The sequence below is a fragment of the Pteronotus mesoamericanus genome, unplaced genomic scaffold (assembly GCF_021234165.1).
Source record: "Pteronotus mesoamericanus isolate MK-2021 breed Mesoamerican mustached bat unplaced genomic scaffold, CSHL_Meso_final scaffold_651, whole genome shotgun sequence".
Lineage (NCBI taxonomy): Eukaryota > Metazoa > Chordata > Mammalia > Chiroptera > Mormoopidae > Pteronotus > Pteronotus mesoamericanus.
The window spans coordinates 40,521,755-40,543,134 of record NW_026555325.1 but is presented as its reverse complement, the minus strand read 5'-3'; the positions used below and the strand labels follow the sequence as shown (position 1 = coordinate 40,543,134).

General features: G+C 41.3%; 1 protein-coding gene across 2 annotated transcripts in view; it reads right to left on the bottom strand.

The window, feature by feature from the left end:
- Positions 1–8,645, bottom strand: part of ITGA4 (integrin subunit alpha 4) — a 74,579-nt gene extending 65,934 nt beyond the window's left edge. Inside the window, exons 1-2 of one of the 2 annotated variants that reach the window (XM_054562358.1) lie at positions 8,325–8,645; positions 7,830–7,951 (exon numbers count right to left, since the gene is read on the bottom strand). In XM_054562358.1, coding sequence (XP_054418333.1) covers positions 7,830–7,951; positions 8,325–8,521 — 319 coding nt within the window. In that variant the 5' untranslated portion in view covers positions 8,522–8,645. Of the gene's footprint in view, positions 1–7,829; positions 7,952–8,324 lie in introns of those variants that run through there. The other variant, XM_054562359.1, reaches the window with a different exon arrangement.
- Positions 8,646–21,380: the final 12,735 nt, after the last annotated feature.

Below are 21,380 nucleotides of genomic sequence, written 5' to 3'. Positions count from 1 at the left end.
TAAGAAAACACAAAAATGTAAACAGAAAAAAAACTCCAGGGAAACCTGCTCTCACTTCATGCTTGGTGGTCAATATTGAAGTTCTGTGCGTGGTTTTGGAATTCACAGGATAGGACAGAGGATGTCAGGAAGACAGCTAAGTTTAAAAATATGTAAGAGAAGTAACAATTGATCAGGGAGTGTATGGCATTGTCCAGTAGTGATGGAGGATAAGACTGAGATGAGGAACTACAGGTGTCAGAGGACATCTCTCTGTCCAGAGATTACAGGATAAGATAAAAACATGTCAGAGACAATAACTGCAAACAGAATCTAGTGAATACTAGAAAACTTTCATAAGAAAACAAGGAATGGCATCAGGGTGAGGTAGACATACAAAGATTTCACAAGCAGGGTATATAAGGACAGAGTCTTCTACATGGGCTGTCTAAGCTACTTCCCTCATTAATTCCATAAAAGAGGTTTGACAACTAAGTCTACATGCTTACTCTTTCTGAAAAAATTCATTGTAAATTTCAGAATTTCACATAATTTATATTAAAAAGATTTCCTATTTTTAAAACTTTTTGGAGGTAACAGAGAACATCAGAACACACTGCATTATTGAGCCCAGTCCTGTCATTTGTAAGACCACTTCCATCTTACAATTTGATGTTTCCAGCTACTTTTAAAACAAAAATTCCCTGTTTTTAAAGATGGTCAGTTCAAAGCTCCCTTTCTTAGGAGTGGGCATTGTCAGGTGAAAATAGACAGACACGTTGGAACCCAAGGCTGCCTACACCGCTTAGAATGATGCTGAAGTGTACAACAGAGGATCCCACCCAAATAGGAGAAATGTATCCATCCATTTCACATTTATTGAGCTTTTTCTATGTGTTCATCAAAACCAGTGAGAACTGGCTCAACTACTCAGTGGTCTGCTCTTCCAGGAAACTATCTCTCATTATCCAAACAACTTCTTCCCCCAACCTCACACCATGTGTCTCTATCATCACACTTATGACATTCTCTCATAATTATCTGTTCACCTGTCTCTCCTGTCATCTCAGCTGAGTTCTTTGAGGGCTTCAACCATGTCTTATCCAACTTTCTATTCCCAATGCCTAGAGTAATTGACAAGAGTTGTACAGACTTGCTGCCAATACTTTCTCGCTCTTTACTTCTCCTCAACCCTCTAATCTTGCTTCACCACTAAAACTGGTCATTCCAAGGTTACTAATGAACTGATTCTTTCTATCTTACCTTAGATTCTCTCTAAGTGCTTACATTGCTTGACCTCTTGGCAACTTTTGATTCAATCAACTACTTGGCTCTTCTCAAAATCTCTCCTCCTTTGGCTTTCATAATGCCACCTCAGCTGATTCCCTGCCACTCCTTTGCTGCCTTCTTTTCAGTCATTTTTTCAGGCTCCTCTTCTCATCCCAGTGGTTATCAATCATGGACAGACACGGGTATCATTTGGGGACCTATGGAGAATCCTGATGCCCTACTAAGGATCCTGTACTCAATTCCAATGTGCGTTTTGTGGGGGAAGGGGCTCTATACCACAGATCTCCAACACTAGCTGGATGTCCCACATCCAGCTTAATTCTGACACTATTTACTTGAAGATGGTATCAGATCCTACAGGTTAAGGGCCCAGTCCTACAAGCCTGCTCCCTCCTTCATCCCCACCCCTACACACTTCAAATGCCAATCAAAAGTCCAGGCTGTCATGTGCTTCTAACCAACTGGCTATGAGGTTCTAACTACCCTTTCCTTGGGTTTAATTAATTTGCTAGATTGGCTCACAGAACTCAGAGAAGCATTTTACTTACTACAATACCAGTTTATCATAAAAGGATACAACTCAGGAACAGCACGATAGAATAGATGCATAGGGAAAGGCATGGAGAAAGGGCACAGAGCTTCCATGCCCTCTATCTCTGTGCGTGAGACTCTCCCAGGATCATCATGTGTTCACCAACCTGGAAACTCTCTAAACCCTGTCCTTCTGGTTTTTTATGGTGGCTTCATCATATAGGCATGCTTGATTAAAACACTGGCCCTTGGCGAATGATTCAACTTCCAGCCTCTTTCCCTATCGTGGAGGTCATGGGGGTGGGACAAAATAGTCCACACTCTCTAATCATCTGTTGTGCTCCTCTAGTAACCAGCCCCCATCCTTACCTGAAGTCCAAAAACCACTTCATTAAAATAACCAAAGACATTTTTTTCTCGCCTATCCCTCAGGAAATTCTAAGGGTTTTAGAAGCTCTGTGCCAGAAACAAGGAGAAAGACCAAATTTATATTTCTTTTTACAAATCACAATATCATGCCTACCTAGACTCATCCCCAGAAATTTTGAGGGATACACGCTGGCATTCTTGGAGTTCTGTGGGAGCATCTAAACAGCAGCCAGAGTTGAGCAGCATTGTCCTAGCCACTTCTCAAACTGCTGCACCCTGGGATCTATCCTGGGCCCTCTAATCTTTTCAGCATAGAGATTTCCCAGATTAAACTCATTAGCTCCTGGGCTTTGATTGTCATCTCTCTCAATTACCTTCAGCACTGAATTGCAGGTGCAGACCTCTCCTGCCACCTGACCCATACCTGCAGCTGATTACTAGATATTTGTTTTTGTCTCTCACAGGACATAGCAACACCATCCATGCAACAGCCCAAGTCAAAACCTTCAGTAACATCTTTGAAAACTTCTTCTCTAAATAGATAAAAGTTAAAGCATACTTTCTAATATTTATAACTCACATATGAAGGAGATTGGGTTGGAGGTCACATAACAGAATCAACTGTGGAATTTTTTCCAACCCTACCTTTCTTCTGTATGTTAGTGTATTGTTTTGCATTAATTTAAAAATAAATTATGTCCTGGGGGTGGGGGGGGACTATTTTTCCTCTCTCTCTTACCACATCCTGATGAACTTGTCTTTTAAATAACTGTAGAGTCTCCAATTGTCTCCATTTTTACTGGTACTATCTTGACCCATTTCCTCCAAAGCATTCACTACTCTGCAACCAGAAGTACCTGTCTAAGACACCAGTCTAACCCTAATTGTGTCACTCCCCTGCTTCAATCACCTTAGGGCAAATTCATAGTCTTAAAGAGAGTTTAGGAAGTTGTACCAAAAATACCTCTTCCACCTACCACCCACTCACCCTGCACTGTCCAGCTGCACGCATGTTTCTTTCAGTTCAAAGATGCCACGCTCTCAAAACCGCAGGGCCTTCATGCCCCACTGTTTGCTCTGTCTGCACCTTTCTTACAGCCTCTTCCTTGAACTCACTCCTGATTTTAATTTAGTTCCCTACTTGAACAGCGATTCCTCAGGACGACATCACCGTATTATCTTAACTCGATTAGATCTTCTCACCATACTTTCCTAAAGTAACCTAATGGACAGTACATCCTGGAGCAAGGGCCTTGTTTCTTCTGTTTGTCCAGGTTCTGGCCCTTCCTCATCCCTTGATAAATGACCAAATAAATGACCCACGTGTCTAATGGATTACCATATTTGACCCCAGAACTGTTGCCAAGGGGGGATATTTATAAGTCATTAGGAATATTATTCAATAATCTATTAAATTTAAAACAAAAAATAAAACGCTTTTAGAAAACCTCATCTCTCAAATTAGGTGGAAACCATACTTTCTGGTAGAGTTTAGGAAATTGCTGGAAATCAGGGAACTTAATTCTCTTTAACATTACAATTTATTAATGAAGCTCTGTCTTGATTTTCCATATAATTACCATAACAACCTAGGTTCAGGGATGATTTTTCAAAATGACCTGTCTGTATCAACTCAACTTCACAAGCTACAATTTAGAGTAGCGCAAATGAAAAAGAAAAGTTATGGAGAACATAGCTGAAATTTCAACAGTCAGGGGTTTGCCTTTTCATGTTAAGCTAATAATTCCTGCAAATCAGGTAGAAGTGAGAGTGAGGTAATTATTAGTTTAACTCTGTGATGTTAATGGACTTAACCTCTCCCAAACAGGTTATGTAATATAAACTAGGAGGCTGGCTAAGGTAATACAATTTCCAGAAAGAAATCTGAAGAGGAATAATGATGACTAACATGTGACAGCCCATTGTTCTTTCCAGTAAGAAAAGAGAGGCACAAGCAGGGATCTCAAAGGTCTAGTAACTATACCACACTTGGTTTGGAAAAGAAATGTGAAAGTCCTATCGGTTTAGGCAGAGACACTGGGAAAGCACCTGCTAAAATGTCAGTGTTAGTTTATTCAGGAAAGTTAGGTTTCTTTACAGCGATGCTGTCCAACAGAAATATAATACAAGCCACATATAAAAAGTTTAATTTTAGAGTAGTAACATTTTAAAAGTAAAAAAAAGTGAAATTTTAATATATTTTATTTAACTTCATACAGCAAATATTATCATTTAAATATGTGATCACTATTAATTTTAAATGTTTATTTCAACAATGTAATCAATATCTGAAAAATGAGATACTGTATTGTATCTTATTTTTTGGTGCTATCTTTGAAATTCAGTATGTAATTTAGAGTACAGCACCCCTCACTGTAAACTAGCCTAATCCCATGTGCTCAATAGCTACAGGTGGCTACTGGCTATTGTACTGGGCAGTGTAACTGTAACTTTAGCTTCTAGTAGCCAATTTGGGGTGGGTGTGTATGTGTGTGCATGTGTGCGTGTGTGATACAATTAGTGGCAACTTCAAAGTAGTAAAAGACCTGAAATGTATTTTGAATAACCAATTAAAGATCATTTTTACAGTATAATTTTATAATTTTATTATGTTCTAATGCTTTGAATATTGTGTAATCCATGGATGAACAATGATTAACTACAGTAGTGGAGTCGTTAGTAGTGATGCCTTATTTTAACAACCATCTGCTATCAAATTTTCTTTTTTTATTTCAAATTTTTATTTTTAAGTATCTTATTTATTTTTAGAGAAAGGGACAGAGAAAAAGGAGAGTGTTGGGAACTGTCCCATCTGGTTTCAGGGACTGTAGCCTTGCCGACAGGTGAGAGGGCCCCAAGGCTGGAGCTGCACAAGGAGGCCTTGGGAACATAGGCCACTGAGGAGACAAAACCTGTGCCCCTGGCAGGGGCACAGCCTCTGCTTCCTTCACATCACCCTGTTTGGCCCCAGAGGATGGCAAGATCCTCCCCTCTCGGCTTTGTCATGGCTGGAGCCCTCATTCCATCTGAAAGGAGTCTCCCTATCTCGTGGCTTCTCTGTTCCCTCAGCTTGACTCAGGCTTGAAACAGTACTAGAGGCAGGTACAACCCTAAACTGAATCAGGTGGTTCCTGGGGGGCAATTAAGCCTGGAAAAGGAATGCATTAAATCTTATGAAACCTGCTCTGCTAAGAATGCCCTCGAGTTAACGAGTACTGGTGTTTGGGGTCCGAGCACAGGATGAGATTATTTTCCCAGGTTTTAGGGCCGAATGGGCATCATTGTTTACCTGACCCTGACTCAGAAAGACTCTTGTAACCCCTTTACTGTTATCCTTGAACCTCATATTCTTCCTTTAGTCATTACTGTTTAACATTGATTGATGAGCTTTGCATGCATTCTATGTAATACCTCTCTGAGCTAAGCTCAAAAAAAGCCACTTCAAGAGAAGGACTTGGGTCATTCTCCACTGGAGAGAATCACCACCCACTCTCCTGACAGGTAAATTGTGTCTGGTACAGTCTATTTCTTCATCTGCGGTGACCAGGAGACTCTGCGGGATGGAGCCTCCCTCAGGAGAGAAACATCACTGTACGGTTGCCTCTCCAGCACCCCCACCTGGGGACCTGGCCCTCAACCCAGGCATATGCCTTAACTGGGAATCGAACTGGTGACGCTTTGGTTCACAGGCCAGTGCTCAATCCACTGAGCCACACCAGCCAGGGGTATTTAGTAAGTACCTTTTGTTATTGTCATAAATACCTTTGGCTTGTCATTTCTAATTACTTCTCTTATTCACCAATCAGGTTAATGACAATCAAAGTTCCACTTTGCTTTTATTCATCCATCTATCCAATAAATCTTCCCTTAATTTGTGTTTGTTGTACATTTACCATGTGTTCTTTCTCTGAGGATATTTCTGTAGTCAATCCCTAAGTTCTACATGCCCAAAGTGTTTAGGTTTTCCTTCAGTTTTGACAGGCGTTATTATCTGAAATTTTATATAATGCTATGACATCCTTGCAGTTAAAATATAAACATCGAGAAATAGATTCAGTGCCCTTCCGGACAGGAATTAGTGCTAGATAGCAGCAGCTATAATGCTGTGAATCAGGAAACTACAACAGGACAGCAGAAATGAAAGGTTCCCTCCCTGAGGTCTTGTCAAGATCCTCTGGCAGATCAAAGTTGCCTGCTCTACTCCCTAATTCTTTATCCCACGACTCCCTCATGCAACGAAAGTTATGTTTTGCAGAATTATTCCAAATGCATAGGTGTGTGAACGTGTCATGTTTTCCTAGTCTGCTTTCTGGGATGGAAGAGGCTTCATGAGAAGCTGGGGCTTATTCTTCATGCTACAGACAACTCCTAGACTACTTCATGGATGCTCTCTGAATTAAAAATAAAAATCCCATTATATGCATACTCTATATTCTAAATGAGGGGAGCCAGCTTCCCAGTTTGAGAAAAAGCAGAGACAACTATAAAAAGGGGTTAAAGGCAGAGTAATTAGACTATCTCAAAAATTTATTGACAACAAAAATATTCACCACTTACAGATGACTCATCAGCTCAGCAGACAACATATTGGACTATTCATTTAATTTTATTTGCAATGAAGATGCATACATAAAAAGACAGAGCTGGGACTTTGGACCCAAGCAGATCTGACTTTGACTTGGGGTATTCCATCTTCCACTCACTAGCTGAGTAAGCTTTAGGAGTACTTGCTACCCTTGGGTCACAGAGTCCCCATTTGTTAAGTAGGAACAATGCCACCTATGACCCAGGGGAAAAAAAATAAGCAACAGATACAGCAGTGCCTAACAGTGTTTGGAACAAGATAGGTCTAAATTAATATTGGTTCTCCTCCCTCCTCCAACACCCCTTTCCCCCAATCTCTGGCACCATGGTGTCTCTATAAAGCAAATTTGCTTTTGGCTTTGAAACAGGAACTTTCTCCCCTTCCCCTTCAGAACATATTTTCCAAGTCATCACAAATCGAAGAAGAGATATTAAGAAATGACTTCAAATAGAGGTATCCACTTAACATATTAATTTTTCTGGAGAAAAAAATTAATAATTATAGGTTAAACCTCATTTAATTGTATTAACAATGGACATGTGAATCTTTCCTGTCCTCTTCTTTTATATTTTATGTTCTAGATAAAGCCATATCATTTTCTTTTCTAGAAAGCTCTTAGGCTAAATCACAGGATAAATTCCAACTACTATTCCTGATGCGCCCCTTAGCCTGTTCTCTTTAACAATGCTGGTAGGTCAGAGATGGAAATAAAATTCTTTACTCTTGGCTTAGCTCTATCCTGTCCTTAATGTGCTGAAACCTTAAAATGTATTTTACACATGGGGGATGGGGAGAGGAGAAGGTGTAAGAAATTTTCCTTTACATAGTTTAGTTTTTCTGAAATCGAGTTTTGTTAGATCACTGCAAATTATCGCTATGAGCAAAAGGGAGTAAAATACTGCCGTAAAGAAGGGCATCCCTTTTATGTGAAGATGGTGTGCTGTTAAGAGTGAAAAAGCTCATTCACTTTAAACTGGAAGTAATAGGCAACCTGAGTGTTTCCAGGACTTGTGTACCGCGGGGTCCACGAGTGGGGGATGGGCGTTACTCACTGCGGGTCCCAGAGCCGACTCACCTAGCTGGAGCTGCTCGCAAGTCCGGTTTGGATTCGCTCCGATCCGACATCTGTAAATCGCCCCCGGATTGGTCACGGAAGCGTTGGCGAGCCAGTTGGCCTTGGGAGCCCCCACTACCAGCCTGCAATCGAGAAATGGGCACGTGCGCGTAGACGTGACTGTGCTGCCCTCTGAACTCCTTGTTCCAACTGACGTGCAGCTGGCTTCAGGCCGGCTCCCCTCATCGCCTCCTCCGCCCACCACCCTGCGCACCCCACCGCCCCCCACCACCACTAACTCAGAGCTCCAGCGCCCTGTGCCAGACACACCCTGGGCGCTGCCACCCAAAAGAAGTTAGTTTCCCGAGCAGATCCCCAGGGAGCCAGCCATCTCAGTGTTCCCCTTCTGCCTCCTCCAGAGAGAGGAAAGTTTGCACGGGGCAGGGAACCCCTGAGGCACCGTGCACTCCCTGCTCTGCCACGCCGCCGAGAGCGTCCGAGTCCCCCTCCACTCACCATCGTTTCGGCCCGTGGCTGTGAAGCACCACTGAGTAGCCGAAAAGGGTGTTGGGGGTTCCCTGGTAAAGCAGCGCGTTCTCGGTGTCCACATTGTAGGTTCGCCCGGCAGGGACCCTCAGGCACAGCAGCAGCATCACCACCTCCCGGACGGCGGCCCTTCGGGGGCCCGGCCCTCGCCTCGCTTCCCCAGCCATGCGCTCTCGAAGGGGAACATTCAACAGCAAATGGTACTGTCCCCAAGTTGCGCGGGATGAGACGCAGGCCAAAGGGAAAAAGGCCCCAAGAGAAGAGGCTCAGCAAGCCCAGTGCCAGCAGGCAGGAGAGGAGGAAGGGAAGAAGGGAGGGACCGAAGCAAAGAGGGAGGGGAAGTTGGGCCTCCGGCGCAGCAATCGGAGGCCGCCTGGGATGCAGTGCACCCGCCCGCAGGACCCCACACCCGGTTTTGCGGTGGGGAGGTGGGGATGCTCCCGCGATCCTGGGCGCGGGCCGCTGGGTGGGGTCGCGGGTTTGGTGCTGAGACGAGACTAGGTGCCGTCTACCCCCGGCCAGCGGCTGCAGGGGGCGCTGGGAGATCTTCGCCGCTAACTCGCGTCCGGTGAGACCTCGCAGCCTCCTCTGAGATCCGGATCACTCGGGACTCTGGGGGCTTTGCTAGAGTGGAGCTGGGAGGGGAATGGGCTTCCCCTTAGAACCATGGTTGGGGCCTGGATGCGGAGCGGTGTGGCCCCCAACCCGACTTGCGCGGACCCCACTGTGAGCGCAGAGGCTCCACGGCCTGCCCCGGTGGGGCCCAAAGGCCAGCCACAAACCTGGGCATCTGACGGCGGCGCCGAACCGTCCAGATCTTTCGTTGCTAGTTAGGCATTATATCTGATTTTGGGGGCATGAGAATAACCGGAGGGCCACAAATTTAAAACAAACAAAAGGAACTCCTGAAGGCGCCGGAGGTACTTTGGTCACAAAGACGTTATGCCTGTTCACGACTCAAAGCCCTCCGAGCTTGTAAGTCCACTTCCTCACTTCTCCCACTTCCTCTTAAGCCCTGGGCTGCCTGGGCTTGGACGCAGATGAGCTGCCAACCTCCCCCCACAGGACTGAATGGCACGTGGTTTAGACTGTTAGGAGTTGAACAGCAAGGCTGATTTAAGAAAGCACTGTGTCTTGCTTCACTTCAACGAAGAACCCAGTTCTTGCTGCTGCCATTTTCCACGCATCCACCTCCTTATCACAAGATGCCCAGTGTAAGGTCAAGAGACAGACACCCCAACCCACTGAAGATGCACTCGGGACCCATAGCAGAAGACATCCAAACTGGGCTAGATTTTCATTATAATGCAATCCAGATGTGCTTCAGGTTTCTTTCATGAGCAACCAGAGAAACAGCTGTAGATGATTATTAGGCTGATATTTGCATGAGGTGCAGGTCCAGTTACTAATTACTGCTGTGTGAAAAAATAAAAGTGGTTCATCAAGGTGCACGTGCGTGTGTGCATGCACGAGCATGTGTGGATGCACTAAATCCACACTGAAATAGCCCATCTTAAATTGTAATCATTTATTCAGTATATTCATTGAGCCAACACATTGCAAAATCCACAGGATATCATGGTGAGCAAGGCAGGATAAGCCTTCAGGAAAGTTCTAAGTGGTAAAGAGACAAACTTTTACTAATTACAGAAAGTTCTGAGTGCTTAAGGGGCACTTAAAGAGAGATTGGAAGGTCGAGGAGGGTTCAGTCAGGCTAAGCTGTCTGAGAGCTGGAAGGAGGGCAGGCTCCAGTAGGACCAGGCAGAGGAACTGAAGAGGTGTCGTGGTGGAGCATTTAGTTGTCCATATGCTGGTTGGTATGATATGAGGGCGACTAGGGAAGCAGGAACACATTATGAACTGCCTAAACCAGGTTAGAAAATTTTATCTCTTTGCTGGGGCTCACAGGAAGCTGTGGAAAGATTGGTTTTGGTCAGCTGTGTGTTTCAGAAATGTGAAGGAAAGACTGAGTACAGGAAACCTAATTTCAGAGGCTCCTGCAGTACCTACCTAATGAGCAGTCAGATGGAGGTGGCCTAAATTAGAAAGCAGAGAAGAAGGAACAGAGGAAACAATCAATTCAAGGGATATGAGAGTCAGGACCCAAGAGCACTTGGTGCTAGTACTGGTAAATACAAACATGGAGCTGAGATGAAGGAGTCAGAATGATGCCTGAGGTTTGAGTTTGGGATTTGAGTATTATGATGATAATTCATAGAGAAAAAAATGCACAGGAGGAACAAGGTTATGCATGTGTGTATGCATGGGAATGGGCATACACATGGGGCACTGATGAATTAAGTTTTAGACATAGAATTTGAGATATCTGTAGAATAGTAAGCATATTCTAGCCAAACCCAACCCAATCATTTTTACTCTTTAGTCAATAGAAAAAAACAAGAGGAATAGCAACCCTCTTTTATCATTTGCGACAAAGTAAAAGGCAAACAATGGTGTGTAATAAATCTATTGTAAAAATGAAATGAAATGGCTTCTAGAAAGGTAGATAACAGGACCCATTAAAAATGTTCCTGCTTTGTTTTTCCACTCAAAGATTATTTCTTTCTGAGTAGATATGCATGTTGATTTCAGTTCTGCAACTAGCTCACATTGCCATCACTCTGAAATAAGCAATTCCTCTTGTTTTTGCTGCCACATCTCCAGTTGAGGCTCAGGGAACAGTTGCACCAAAGGCACTTCCACACACTCCAGACTCTGGCAATGTCAGAGCCACTGATTCCAACCCATACTTTCTTCTTTCACGCACTTCACCAAAATCTTATGTGATGAAATACACTCAAAACGATACTTTTCGTTAGCATAATTAAAGTGAGTAACAGCCAGTAGAGCATGATTGTTGTTACAGTTACAGTGTCACCATGCTTCTTGAAACAACTACCTCTTGCTACCTCAACATGCTCTGTTAGCCCCAGATTTCCGTTTTTTAAGGCTTAGAGACCGGTTCAGTTTTCCTAAGTCAGCAGAAATAAAGGGCGTTTAATGCAGCTTTGACAAAGACTGTAGATATTGCTCTCGTGCTAATCAATGCTTTTGTAGGCAAGTGTGAAAAATCAGGTAGGAAGCGGGTATATGAGGGGTTAGAAAAAGACTTTTAGAAACTACTTATGCTGCCCTGGACTGTGTGGCCCACTTGGTTGGAGCATCATCACATAACCAAAAGTTTACGGGTTCAATTCCTGGTAAGGGCACATAGCTAGGTTGAGGTTTCGGTACCTGGTATGGGTGTGTAAGATCCCCAGACCAGCGCATGTTGGAGGGCAACCTGTAGGTGTTTCTCTCTCACATTGATGTATTTCTCTCTTCCTTCCTCTATCTCTAAAAACAATGAAAAATAAAGTCCTTGGTGAGGATAAAAAAATAGATAAATAAATACTACTTTTGCCTGTCTATGACCTTCAACTGAACTTAAATATTCAGTCATTCAGTCATTCAATTAATATGAGTGATTTTTTAAATATGTATCACTATGTGCTTTAGGGACTCAAATAAGAGCGAAAGGCAAAATACAGTGCTGTCTATCCTTAATAAGAAGTCCTCCCAGTCGAGAGGATTCTCATATGGGCTCACCCAACTTCTCAGTTATTATCAAGAGTGAACATTTCTCCTTCGTCAAAGCCTCTCTTTTTGTGATAGCATTTTTTTAGCCCCTTCCCTTTCTATCCAGCCATTTTGAGTCTCTCTGCTGGCTTTTTTCCCTCCACCGTAGTGTTGGAAAATCCCAGGGTTCTCTTCTGGGCCCCATTTTCTTCTCTTTCCATCTTTCTCTTTAGGAGCTCTAACCCGTTTCCCTATGCCTTTATATACCAGCTAAATAATACCATTAAATACCACATGAGTCCCGAGTTTGTGTCTCCACGTGGCCCTCTCCTCTGAGCTCCAGGGTCATACTGCCTACCTGACGTCTCTATTTGGATATCTATCCGGCATCGTACATCCACCCAATGTCTTTCTTTTGAGAAAATAACACTCCATCTGCCCAGTTGCTCACTCCAGAAATTTGGAAAATAATCCTTGATTCCTTCCTTTCTCTATTCCCTGCATATAATCCATTAATCATTAAGTTATAGCAATTTGACCTTTGAAATGTACCTCAGACACATTCGTCTTTTGCCCTGCTACAACCCTCTTCCAAACTGCAGTAACCTCACCTGGCAGACGATCCCCTTCATTCTCTTCAGAGCTCTTTAACTTACAATCATGTATGTATTTACCTTTTCATTTTGCTCTCCTCTTTCTAATATTAGAGAAGAACATGTGTTGTGTCACTATTGTTGCTCATCACTATATCTCCATCACCTGATATGCCACCTGGCAAACAGCAGGCAATCAATAAGTTTTTTTTTTCTGAATGGCCCTTCTATGATACAAACATGTGATGTCATAAACTGAGATAATTGTAGATATTTCTATAAGTTTATGTTGATGCATTATTACATGCAAAACAATGAGTTAGGTGCTCTGGCAAAGTCAAGATGTATAAAACCTGGGTCCTACTCTCAAACGACTTATTAGTTATAAGTGGAGAGATGACATGCTTCAGAGGACCAGAGAATGTAGTCAATGGGAACATCATATACATTGGGGAGAGAAAATAATATAGTGACAGATTTTAACTGGATGAGCACGAATATCTTCTGTGAGGAGGAGGCTTTTAAGCTGAGGCTAAAGAAGGAGAATTGTGATAAGTCACAGGCTGTGTATTCAGGCAGGTGGAAATATATGGGGAAAGACACCAAGGGTGAAAAAAACCTCAATGCACTTCAGGAAATGAAGAAAGGTTGATGTGGCTCAAGGAAAGTGATCCTGAAAGACATGGCCAATCGAGAGCTGGCAAAGCAGTGAGAGACCAGATCACATAGCTGGTTGCTAACCAATGGTGTAGGCATAAAGGGCAGTCTTGAGACCTGAATTTGGATAGAGTGTAAGTCAGAAAAAATGAAAGAACTGATATGATACACTGGGGAAAACTGACACAGATTGTCGGGTGCAGGTAGTATGGAAAAGTAAAATATGACTGGCATTTTTCCACTGGACAATGGTAGTAACATGAAGAAAATCAAAACCAAAAGCAACCAGAAGGAAGAGCTGGGATGGTGCAGGAAGGGCAGAGAGTGTTTGGATAATGCTGACTGGGTTCTAGAGATGCATCTGAGATGTAGGTGGGCCATTCATAAATGTATCTGGCAAGTAGTGTTTATTTTTTGTTTTTGACTTTTTACTTTTCTTTTATTAGATATTTTTAAATTGCTAAATTAATGTAACATGTAAAACATTTAGTGATACATAAAGAAAATGTTTACAATTTGTGTTGCGACTGATCAGGGCTGGACAGGTGCATGGGATTCGTGCATACAGAAGAATATTCATGGAGCTGTTGGGACGTCTGACATGCCTTTATTCAAGGGTGGATGATCCACACATGCTGCAAGATGCATGTCACAATGCATATCACCTGTCCCCTCTGCGTGGCAGCCAGTGTGGCATTCCCCTTGCGTGTCTATGTCTGTGCCCCCACTGAGAAGCCCCTACCTTCTTAACAACTAGACTGAACAAAGCCAACTACAGGCCAAACTGTTAGGTAACACAGCATGATTCTGTGCATGTGAGCCTACTTCATATTACGGGAAGTGGTTATCAGACCCAGAACACTACTTTATCAGACTCCTTCAAGGTTGTGAGAAACTGCTTCTCTTAGTTACCCCAGACACCTAGGTGAGGAAGCCAAACTGCCTCCATTTACCCTATGCAATTTTTCCAGTCTTTCCCTGCCTTCCTCTAGTCCAAACTTTGAGGCACTCCCCTTTCCCCCAAAGTGCTTATCTCAATGCGTTCTTTTTTTCTTTTTCCTTTTCTTCTTATTTTTTATATATAGAGAAAAACATCAATGTGAGAGAGAAAAATCCATCAGTTGCTTCACATACACACCATGACTAGGGATTAAATTTGCAACCTAGGCTTGTGCCCTGACTAGGAATCAAACCCGCAACCTTTTGGTGTATGGGATGAGGCCCCACCCACTGAGCCACATCAGCCAAGGTTCAATGTCCTCTCTTGAGGGATGCAAAGTAAGATCCCTCAAGATAGGATCCAATCAAGAGAGCAGATTATTTTTTTCACAGTAATAAAGCTCCCAAAAAGAAACAAAAATCTCTGATTCTTTTATTCTGATATATGAATAATATTAGCCCAAATTTCTGGATGCTTGCTGAATGTAAATATCAATGACAAGTTTTCTTTAAAAGAAACATGAAACAATACCTTCCAAATTACAAGAGTTCTTAAGCCTGCTGAGAAACTGTGTGAAAACACACCTCAGAATCCCTTACCTCTAAAAGCCCAGGAGGCTGGGGCATTTATCTAAAGATTATGTATCCACTGGTGGAGGGTTAACCTTGCCACACTTACAGGTGGCACCTGTTTGCAGGCGAGCGCACTCCCAGGCATCAGAGTCCTCAGGCGGAGAAGAGAGGCAAAGACGTTTGAGCTGGAAGCTGCCGACATGCTGAAACGGCCGGCCGGGCAGCAGGGAAGGTCGGATAATGTACGAGGCCTGGCACCGGCAGCCGCTACCACAGCTGCCAATCAAAACCTTACTTGGTTTGTTAGTGGTGCTCAAACTTGTACACTTTAATTGAATTTATTGGGGTGACAATTGTTAATACAATTATACAGGTTTCAAGCATACAATTCTATAATACGTCATCTGTATATTGCATTGTGCATTCACTAGCACAAGTCAAGTCTCTCTCCGTTGCCACTTATTTCCCCTTTACCCTCTTCTACTTCCCCCACCCCCTTTCCCTCTGGAAATCACCAGACTGTTTGTGTCAATGAGGTGGTTTTTATTTTCCTTAATCCCTTTACCTTTTTCACCCAGATCCTAACCCCCTCTCCACTGACAGCTGTCAGTCTATTCTTTGTGTCTATGGGTCTGTTTCTATTTTGTATGTTAGTTTATTTTGTTCCTTAGGTTCCACATATAAGTGAAATAATATGGTATTTGTCTGTGTTCATTGCAGCATTATTTACAGTAGCTAAGATTTGGAAGCAGCCCAAGTGTCCATGAGTAGAGGAGTGGATAAAAATGCTGTGGTGCATTTACACAATGGAATACTACTTGGCCATAATCAAAGAAGAAAACACTACCTTTTGCAACAGCATGGATGGACTTGGAGAGTGTTATGGTAAGTGTAATAAGCCAGTCAGAGAAAGGCAAACTTGGTTTTTAATCTCTTAGTTTTCTGCCCTGCAAAAAAAGTGGTAGGACACCCGACCCAACTAAGTGGCTCACTTGGTTGGGTGTCATCCGGAAAAGTGAAAGTTGCTGGTTAATTCCAGGTCAATGCACATGCCTGGGTTGCAGGTTCAGTCCCCAGTTGGGTCAGGTATGAGAGGCAACCAATAGATGTTTCTCTCTTACATACGTGTTTTTCTCCCTCATTTTCTCCCTCCTCTCCCCTCTCTCTAAAATAAATAAATAATTTTTTTTTTTTTTTTTTTAAAAACCATTATGATCTTGCCTGGGCTGGTGTGGCTCACTGGATTGGGCGCTGGCCTGCAAACCAAAGGATTGCTGGTTCCATTTCCAGTCAAGGGCACATGCCTGGGTTGCAGGCCAGTTCCGCAGTAGGGGTCCCATAAGAGGCAACCATACATTGATGTTTCTCCTCTTTTTTTCTCCCTCCCTTCCCCTCTCTAAAAATAAATAAATAAATAAAGTCTTTAAAAAAAATCATCATAACCTCTTATTTTTTTCTAGTTGGATGGGGGAAATGAGTGATTGTGGATAAAGTATTTAATATAGTATTTAGCTCATAATAAGTACTGAATACATTGTGGCCCTTTCTCCTTCTCCCTCTTTTATTATCATTGTCATCATTAACAATATAATTTGTATAAAAAACAAACTACTTACAGAAATAAACTGTGTATGGATATCTGAACTCAGGGCCAATGACCCATACATATATGGAGGGTTGTCTAAGTTAGTAAGAGGCATTTTCTGTATCTATTTGTTTATATTTATTTATTCACTCATTCAACAAACATTTATTGAATGCCTATTACGTATAACTCAGATGCTGTGCATAACATATAAGTACATTTGGGATCCTATCCTTTTTACATGTGCATTCCAATAAAGCAACCAGGCAATAAATAGTGCTCCATAAATGTTTCCTGTTTTTGGTCTTGCCACTTCTTCAATACATTGACATTTATAGGCAGATGATTTTCTTGCAGCACAACTATGAATATACTATTTCCCCTCAGAGGCTCTTAATGCCTCCACCCCCAACTCAATCCAATTAGAATGTCTTGCCTGAGGCTTAATATGCTCCACATTTGGCTTCAAACTAACCTTTCTTCCCACTCAAAACATAGCCTATTTTTCCTTTCCTCTGGAAATGTTTCCTTCAGTTTGGGAAATGAACAGATCAATAAAGAATTATTTAAGCTAGTAGGTATGAAATGCCATACAAAAATGTGCATAGCAGAGAAATTCAACCGACAGGTTTCTTCTGGCTGAGGTGTTCATGACAATTTTTCTGAAGTAGAAGTGCAGTTTTAAGAAATTTCACTCTTTATTAGTCTTTTCACAATTCCTGAAACTATCAAGACTTCATAACTTAAACCAAGTCTATTTCATGCTTCAGTTCAGAAGAAGAAACAGTTGCTCCTCTTGTTACAGCACATAAAGGCCCTGGTATAAAACCATTCTCCCCTTGGAGCACACAGTTACTACCTGACATTTTATCTCCTAAATAATCTGATCTGGAAGATTGGATTTGTGCACTGGAATGATTTAACAACTGGTTTATGCAAAATCTCAAAGGTTTACAAGACCCACAGAAGTTTACCTCATCACTTTCTTTTATAATCAGCGGTCAAAGCCCATGTAAAAATTCTACACAACATTGTCTTATCTGAAACCTCTCATACACATGCCTTCATCTTGGAAAAAAGTCGCTGAAAATGGAACTGCCTTTTGATCCAGTGATTCCCCTGCTGGGACTATACCCTAAAAATCCCAAAACGCCGATATAAAAGAACGTATGCACCCCAATGTTCATAGCAGCACAATTTACAATAGCCAAGTGTTGGAAGCAACCTAAATGCCCATCAGTAGATGATTGGATTAAAAAATTATGGTACATATACACAATGGAATACTACGCAGCAGAAAGAAAAAAAGAACTACTAAACTTCGTGACAGCATGGATGGAACTGGAGAGCATTATGCTAAGCGAAATAAGCCAGGGGGCGAAGAACAAATAGCATATGATCTCACCTATAAGTGGAACCTAACCAACAATACACAGATGCAAGGAAAATAAGACCAGCAACACTGAAAGGAAAAGAAACCAACAGAGACAAGAGAGAAAGGGGGGGGGGGGGCGCGGAGAAAAGGAAGGGAAGGGGAAAGTCAAGGAACATATAGCAAGGACTCATGGACAAAACCAAAGGGGAAGAGCTGAGGGAGGGAAGGAGGGAGGGGGCAAGGGAAAGTGGTGGGGGGAGGCAGAGACAAATGTATTTGAAAAAATAAATTAAAAAAATAAAATAAAATAAAATTCACATTCCAAAAAAAAAAAAAAAGTCGCTAGTCATTCTATAAAAAGGGCATGGAGAATAAACAGTGTGACATTAGATAATTGTGGGTAAAGTTTTATAACACATAAACATTTATGTACACATGTCCCAAGTACTTTGCAGACACAAAAGGAGTTAAAGATATGTACTTATTCTTGAATATCTGGCAATTGAATAGTAGACATTGCAAACTTGAAACCAGAAAACAATTTCAAAGCAACTTACAAAAGACGTTGTAAATATAGCACAAATTATATAATGCAATAATGATGTTTTCAGAGTAGCAACATATTTTGTGGAGACACTAAAGGAAATAAATTTAGTTTAATGTTAGATTTATTTTTCTTTTCCTAAAGCAGACCAAACTGGACGAACACAGAAGCTTGTGTTTGTAGACCAGATAAAAGATAAAAGAAAACATCAGAGACTAACATATCATCAGTAAATAGGAGGAATGTAAACATAAAAAGAGGCTACACCACTTTGTAAGGACAATAGTGGGAAATAAGATAAATAATTTAATGTACCAAAATTTCCAATTGCTTACAATCCTGGAGCAACTTTGGGAAAATAATTCTAATTTGAATTAGTGAAATATAATAAATAATACTACAAATATAAAAATAATTTCAGCTCTATTTTACATCTATACATTGGAAGATGAGCAGAGAGCTTAGATATTCTATTTTTGGTATATACTAAATATCAGCTTTGTTTATAACAGATGTGCAGTATTTTGACCTAGAAAATTTTTCTGTTTACAGAAACTAGAAAAACCATTTTAGTTTTAAAACCACACGCTATTCATAAGTTCATCATAAATATGGATGAAAGTGAAAGAATTGATTATAGACTTGTTTTTTTTAATTAATGTCTCAAGGACGGTACTATTAATTCATATGATAATATAAATATTTTGTGTGTATGTGAATTATAGAGATAGACCTTATTCTTTTCATGTTTCACATAAAAATCAGGAAGCTTCTTAAAATCCAGTTTTAGAAACTATACAGTTTTGTGGGGGGAGGCATGAAGTCTGATAATGGAACTGCCCTTATATTTTTACAGCTTCTTTGTTAATAAAATGAAAGAGTCGAAAGAGTCAATTAGATGGTCACTAGAGTGATTTCTATTACAACAATATTACTGTTGCCATACAAACCTGGAGAACTCTGTTCTTTCAGAACCTGCAATAGCAATCAGGAAAGCACACAAACAGGCAGGTTATTTCAGCTGGTAACTCTATTCAAGAAGGCAAGATAAAGCAACTGCAAGGAGAGATACATAAATCTTGAGTGAATGTCCACAACTGTATGTTTGTATGTCAATACACACAACTATCACTTACCATATTTTGGCTTAGTTAAGGATATGCAGATTAGAAAAGTTTAACTTTTCTTTCCAGAAACGTTGGAGAATTACATATTTTGGTCTTCATCCCCAGCTCCTAGTCACAGTTTCTAAAACCTTGTAAATTTCTAAGTGATAAAGGTGAAAGGAGTATCTTTTGTTAAAATATTTGGGTTTTGTTTCTAGTTCCTGAAATAGCTTTGGAGGGACAGAGGTGACTTTGGAAAAGCCTCGAAGAATGGGGGAGGTGTGGAGGTGGTTGCCAAGGAACCAAACGTGTGACTAAAAGGTTAAAGTTGCAACCCCATCAGCAGTCTTTGAGGGGAGGGGCTAGAGGCTGAGTTCAGCCACCAATGGCCAATGTTTCAATCAATTGTGCCTATATTATGGAACGTCTATTTTAAGTCCACATGATGGGGTGTGAAGAGTTTCCAGGTTCATAAACACTCTGAGGTTCCGGGAGGGCAGTGTGCCTACCCACAGAGGGCATCGGAACTCTGGGTAGCACCCTGCCCTCAGATTTTGCCCTATGTATCTCCTCCGTCTAGTTATTCCTGAGCTTTACCCTTTGTGATAATCCGGTACGCATAAGTGTCTCCCTGAGTTCTGTGAGCCACTCTAGCTAATTATTAACCACAGGAGGGGATCATAGGACTCTCCAATTTTTAGTTGGTTGGTCATAGGACAGAAGGCCCCAACTTGTGACTGGCATTGTTCTTGTGGGACCAGTTCCTTAACTTACAGAATCTGTTAACTCTGGATAGTTAGTATCAGAATAAAATTAAGTCACAGGACTTAAGTTGGTGTTTGCAAGATTCGGAGAATGACTGGGTGTGAAAAACCCACATCCACGCATTTGGTATCAGAAGTGATATTAAAGAGAAACATTTTTTTGTTGTTTACTGGTGTTCTACAGTTGCCTTCTGTAAGTCTCATTTCCCTATGTACTCTTATATTTGTGGTCTTCAGATAAATGACCAAAAAATAAATAGCACTTATATGGGTCTTCACAATTTACAAAATATAGTTTCCAAGAGGTACTAAAATAGATGCGAAGTAATTACCAGTAAAGTTGGAGATCCCAGGGGTATTGTACAGTGCAAAAAGAAATGATATAAAACATACCAAGGCAGCCAAGGCGACCTTTTTAAATTGAAAACAAACAAACATGGGGACAAGATTTTCATCATAAATTTAATCTAGAAAGTTATTCTTCTCATCAATAAATGAGCAAGTAATATCATTACTTCAAAACTCAGAGACAAAATGTCAAAAGACACCTAGACAGATCACAGATCTCAGGGACAGGGAGAACCACAAAGACAGTACATTCCGAGAGTGATACAGATCTAAGTAAAAATGATTTTCTAGTATAATTGCAGAGCACTAGAACCTTTATTAAGGAATACTAAGCTTTGAATAATTGTATTTGAAAAATTGAGAAGCTTCTATATTTAGGATTAACTGTCTTAGTAAAAGAAAGTGCCACCCCAGGTCCTGTTAATGTAACACAAGTACAAACTAGGGCATGGAAGTGAAGGATGTAGAGAACTGGGTCAAGAAAACAGATAAGAAGCAACACTGACTGTAGAGCAACAGTTTTCTTGCCCACTACTCAGTAAAGATTGTTACTGATTCTTTACGGAGGAGACATTGAAATTAATAGCAGAGGTCTACAACATAGCTGATAGTTTTCAAGTTGATAGTATTATAAGCCGCAGGGTGTTCATGTTCCACGGGGAGTTTAGTCAATGATAACTGATGCTTTTTCCACTAGTGTCAAGTATACTAAGATACCAATTTTAATGATATATAGAGTTCTGGTCTAGAAGCATCTCAACTCAGAATTGCTGTCAATACTCTGCTAGCTAGAATACTTGCCAGTTAGCTAAGAGGTAATCCTGACCTATTAAGAATTCCTCCTGGCTACTTACGTAAACTATATAGGTTTACCACACTGTAGGTTTACATACACTAACTTTATGGGTCTTTAAAAGAAAATTTAGGAAATTGTCATTTTCTTAGGAAAATTTCTTAGAAAATTTTCATTGTCTCATATTAGAG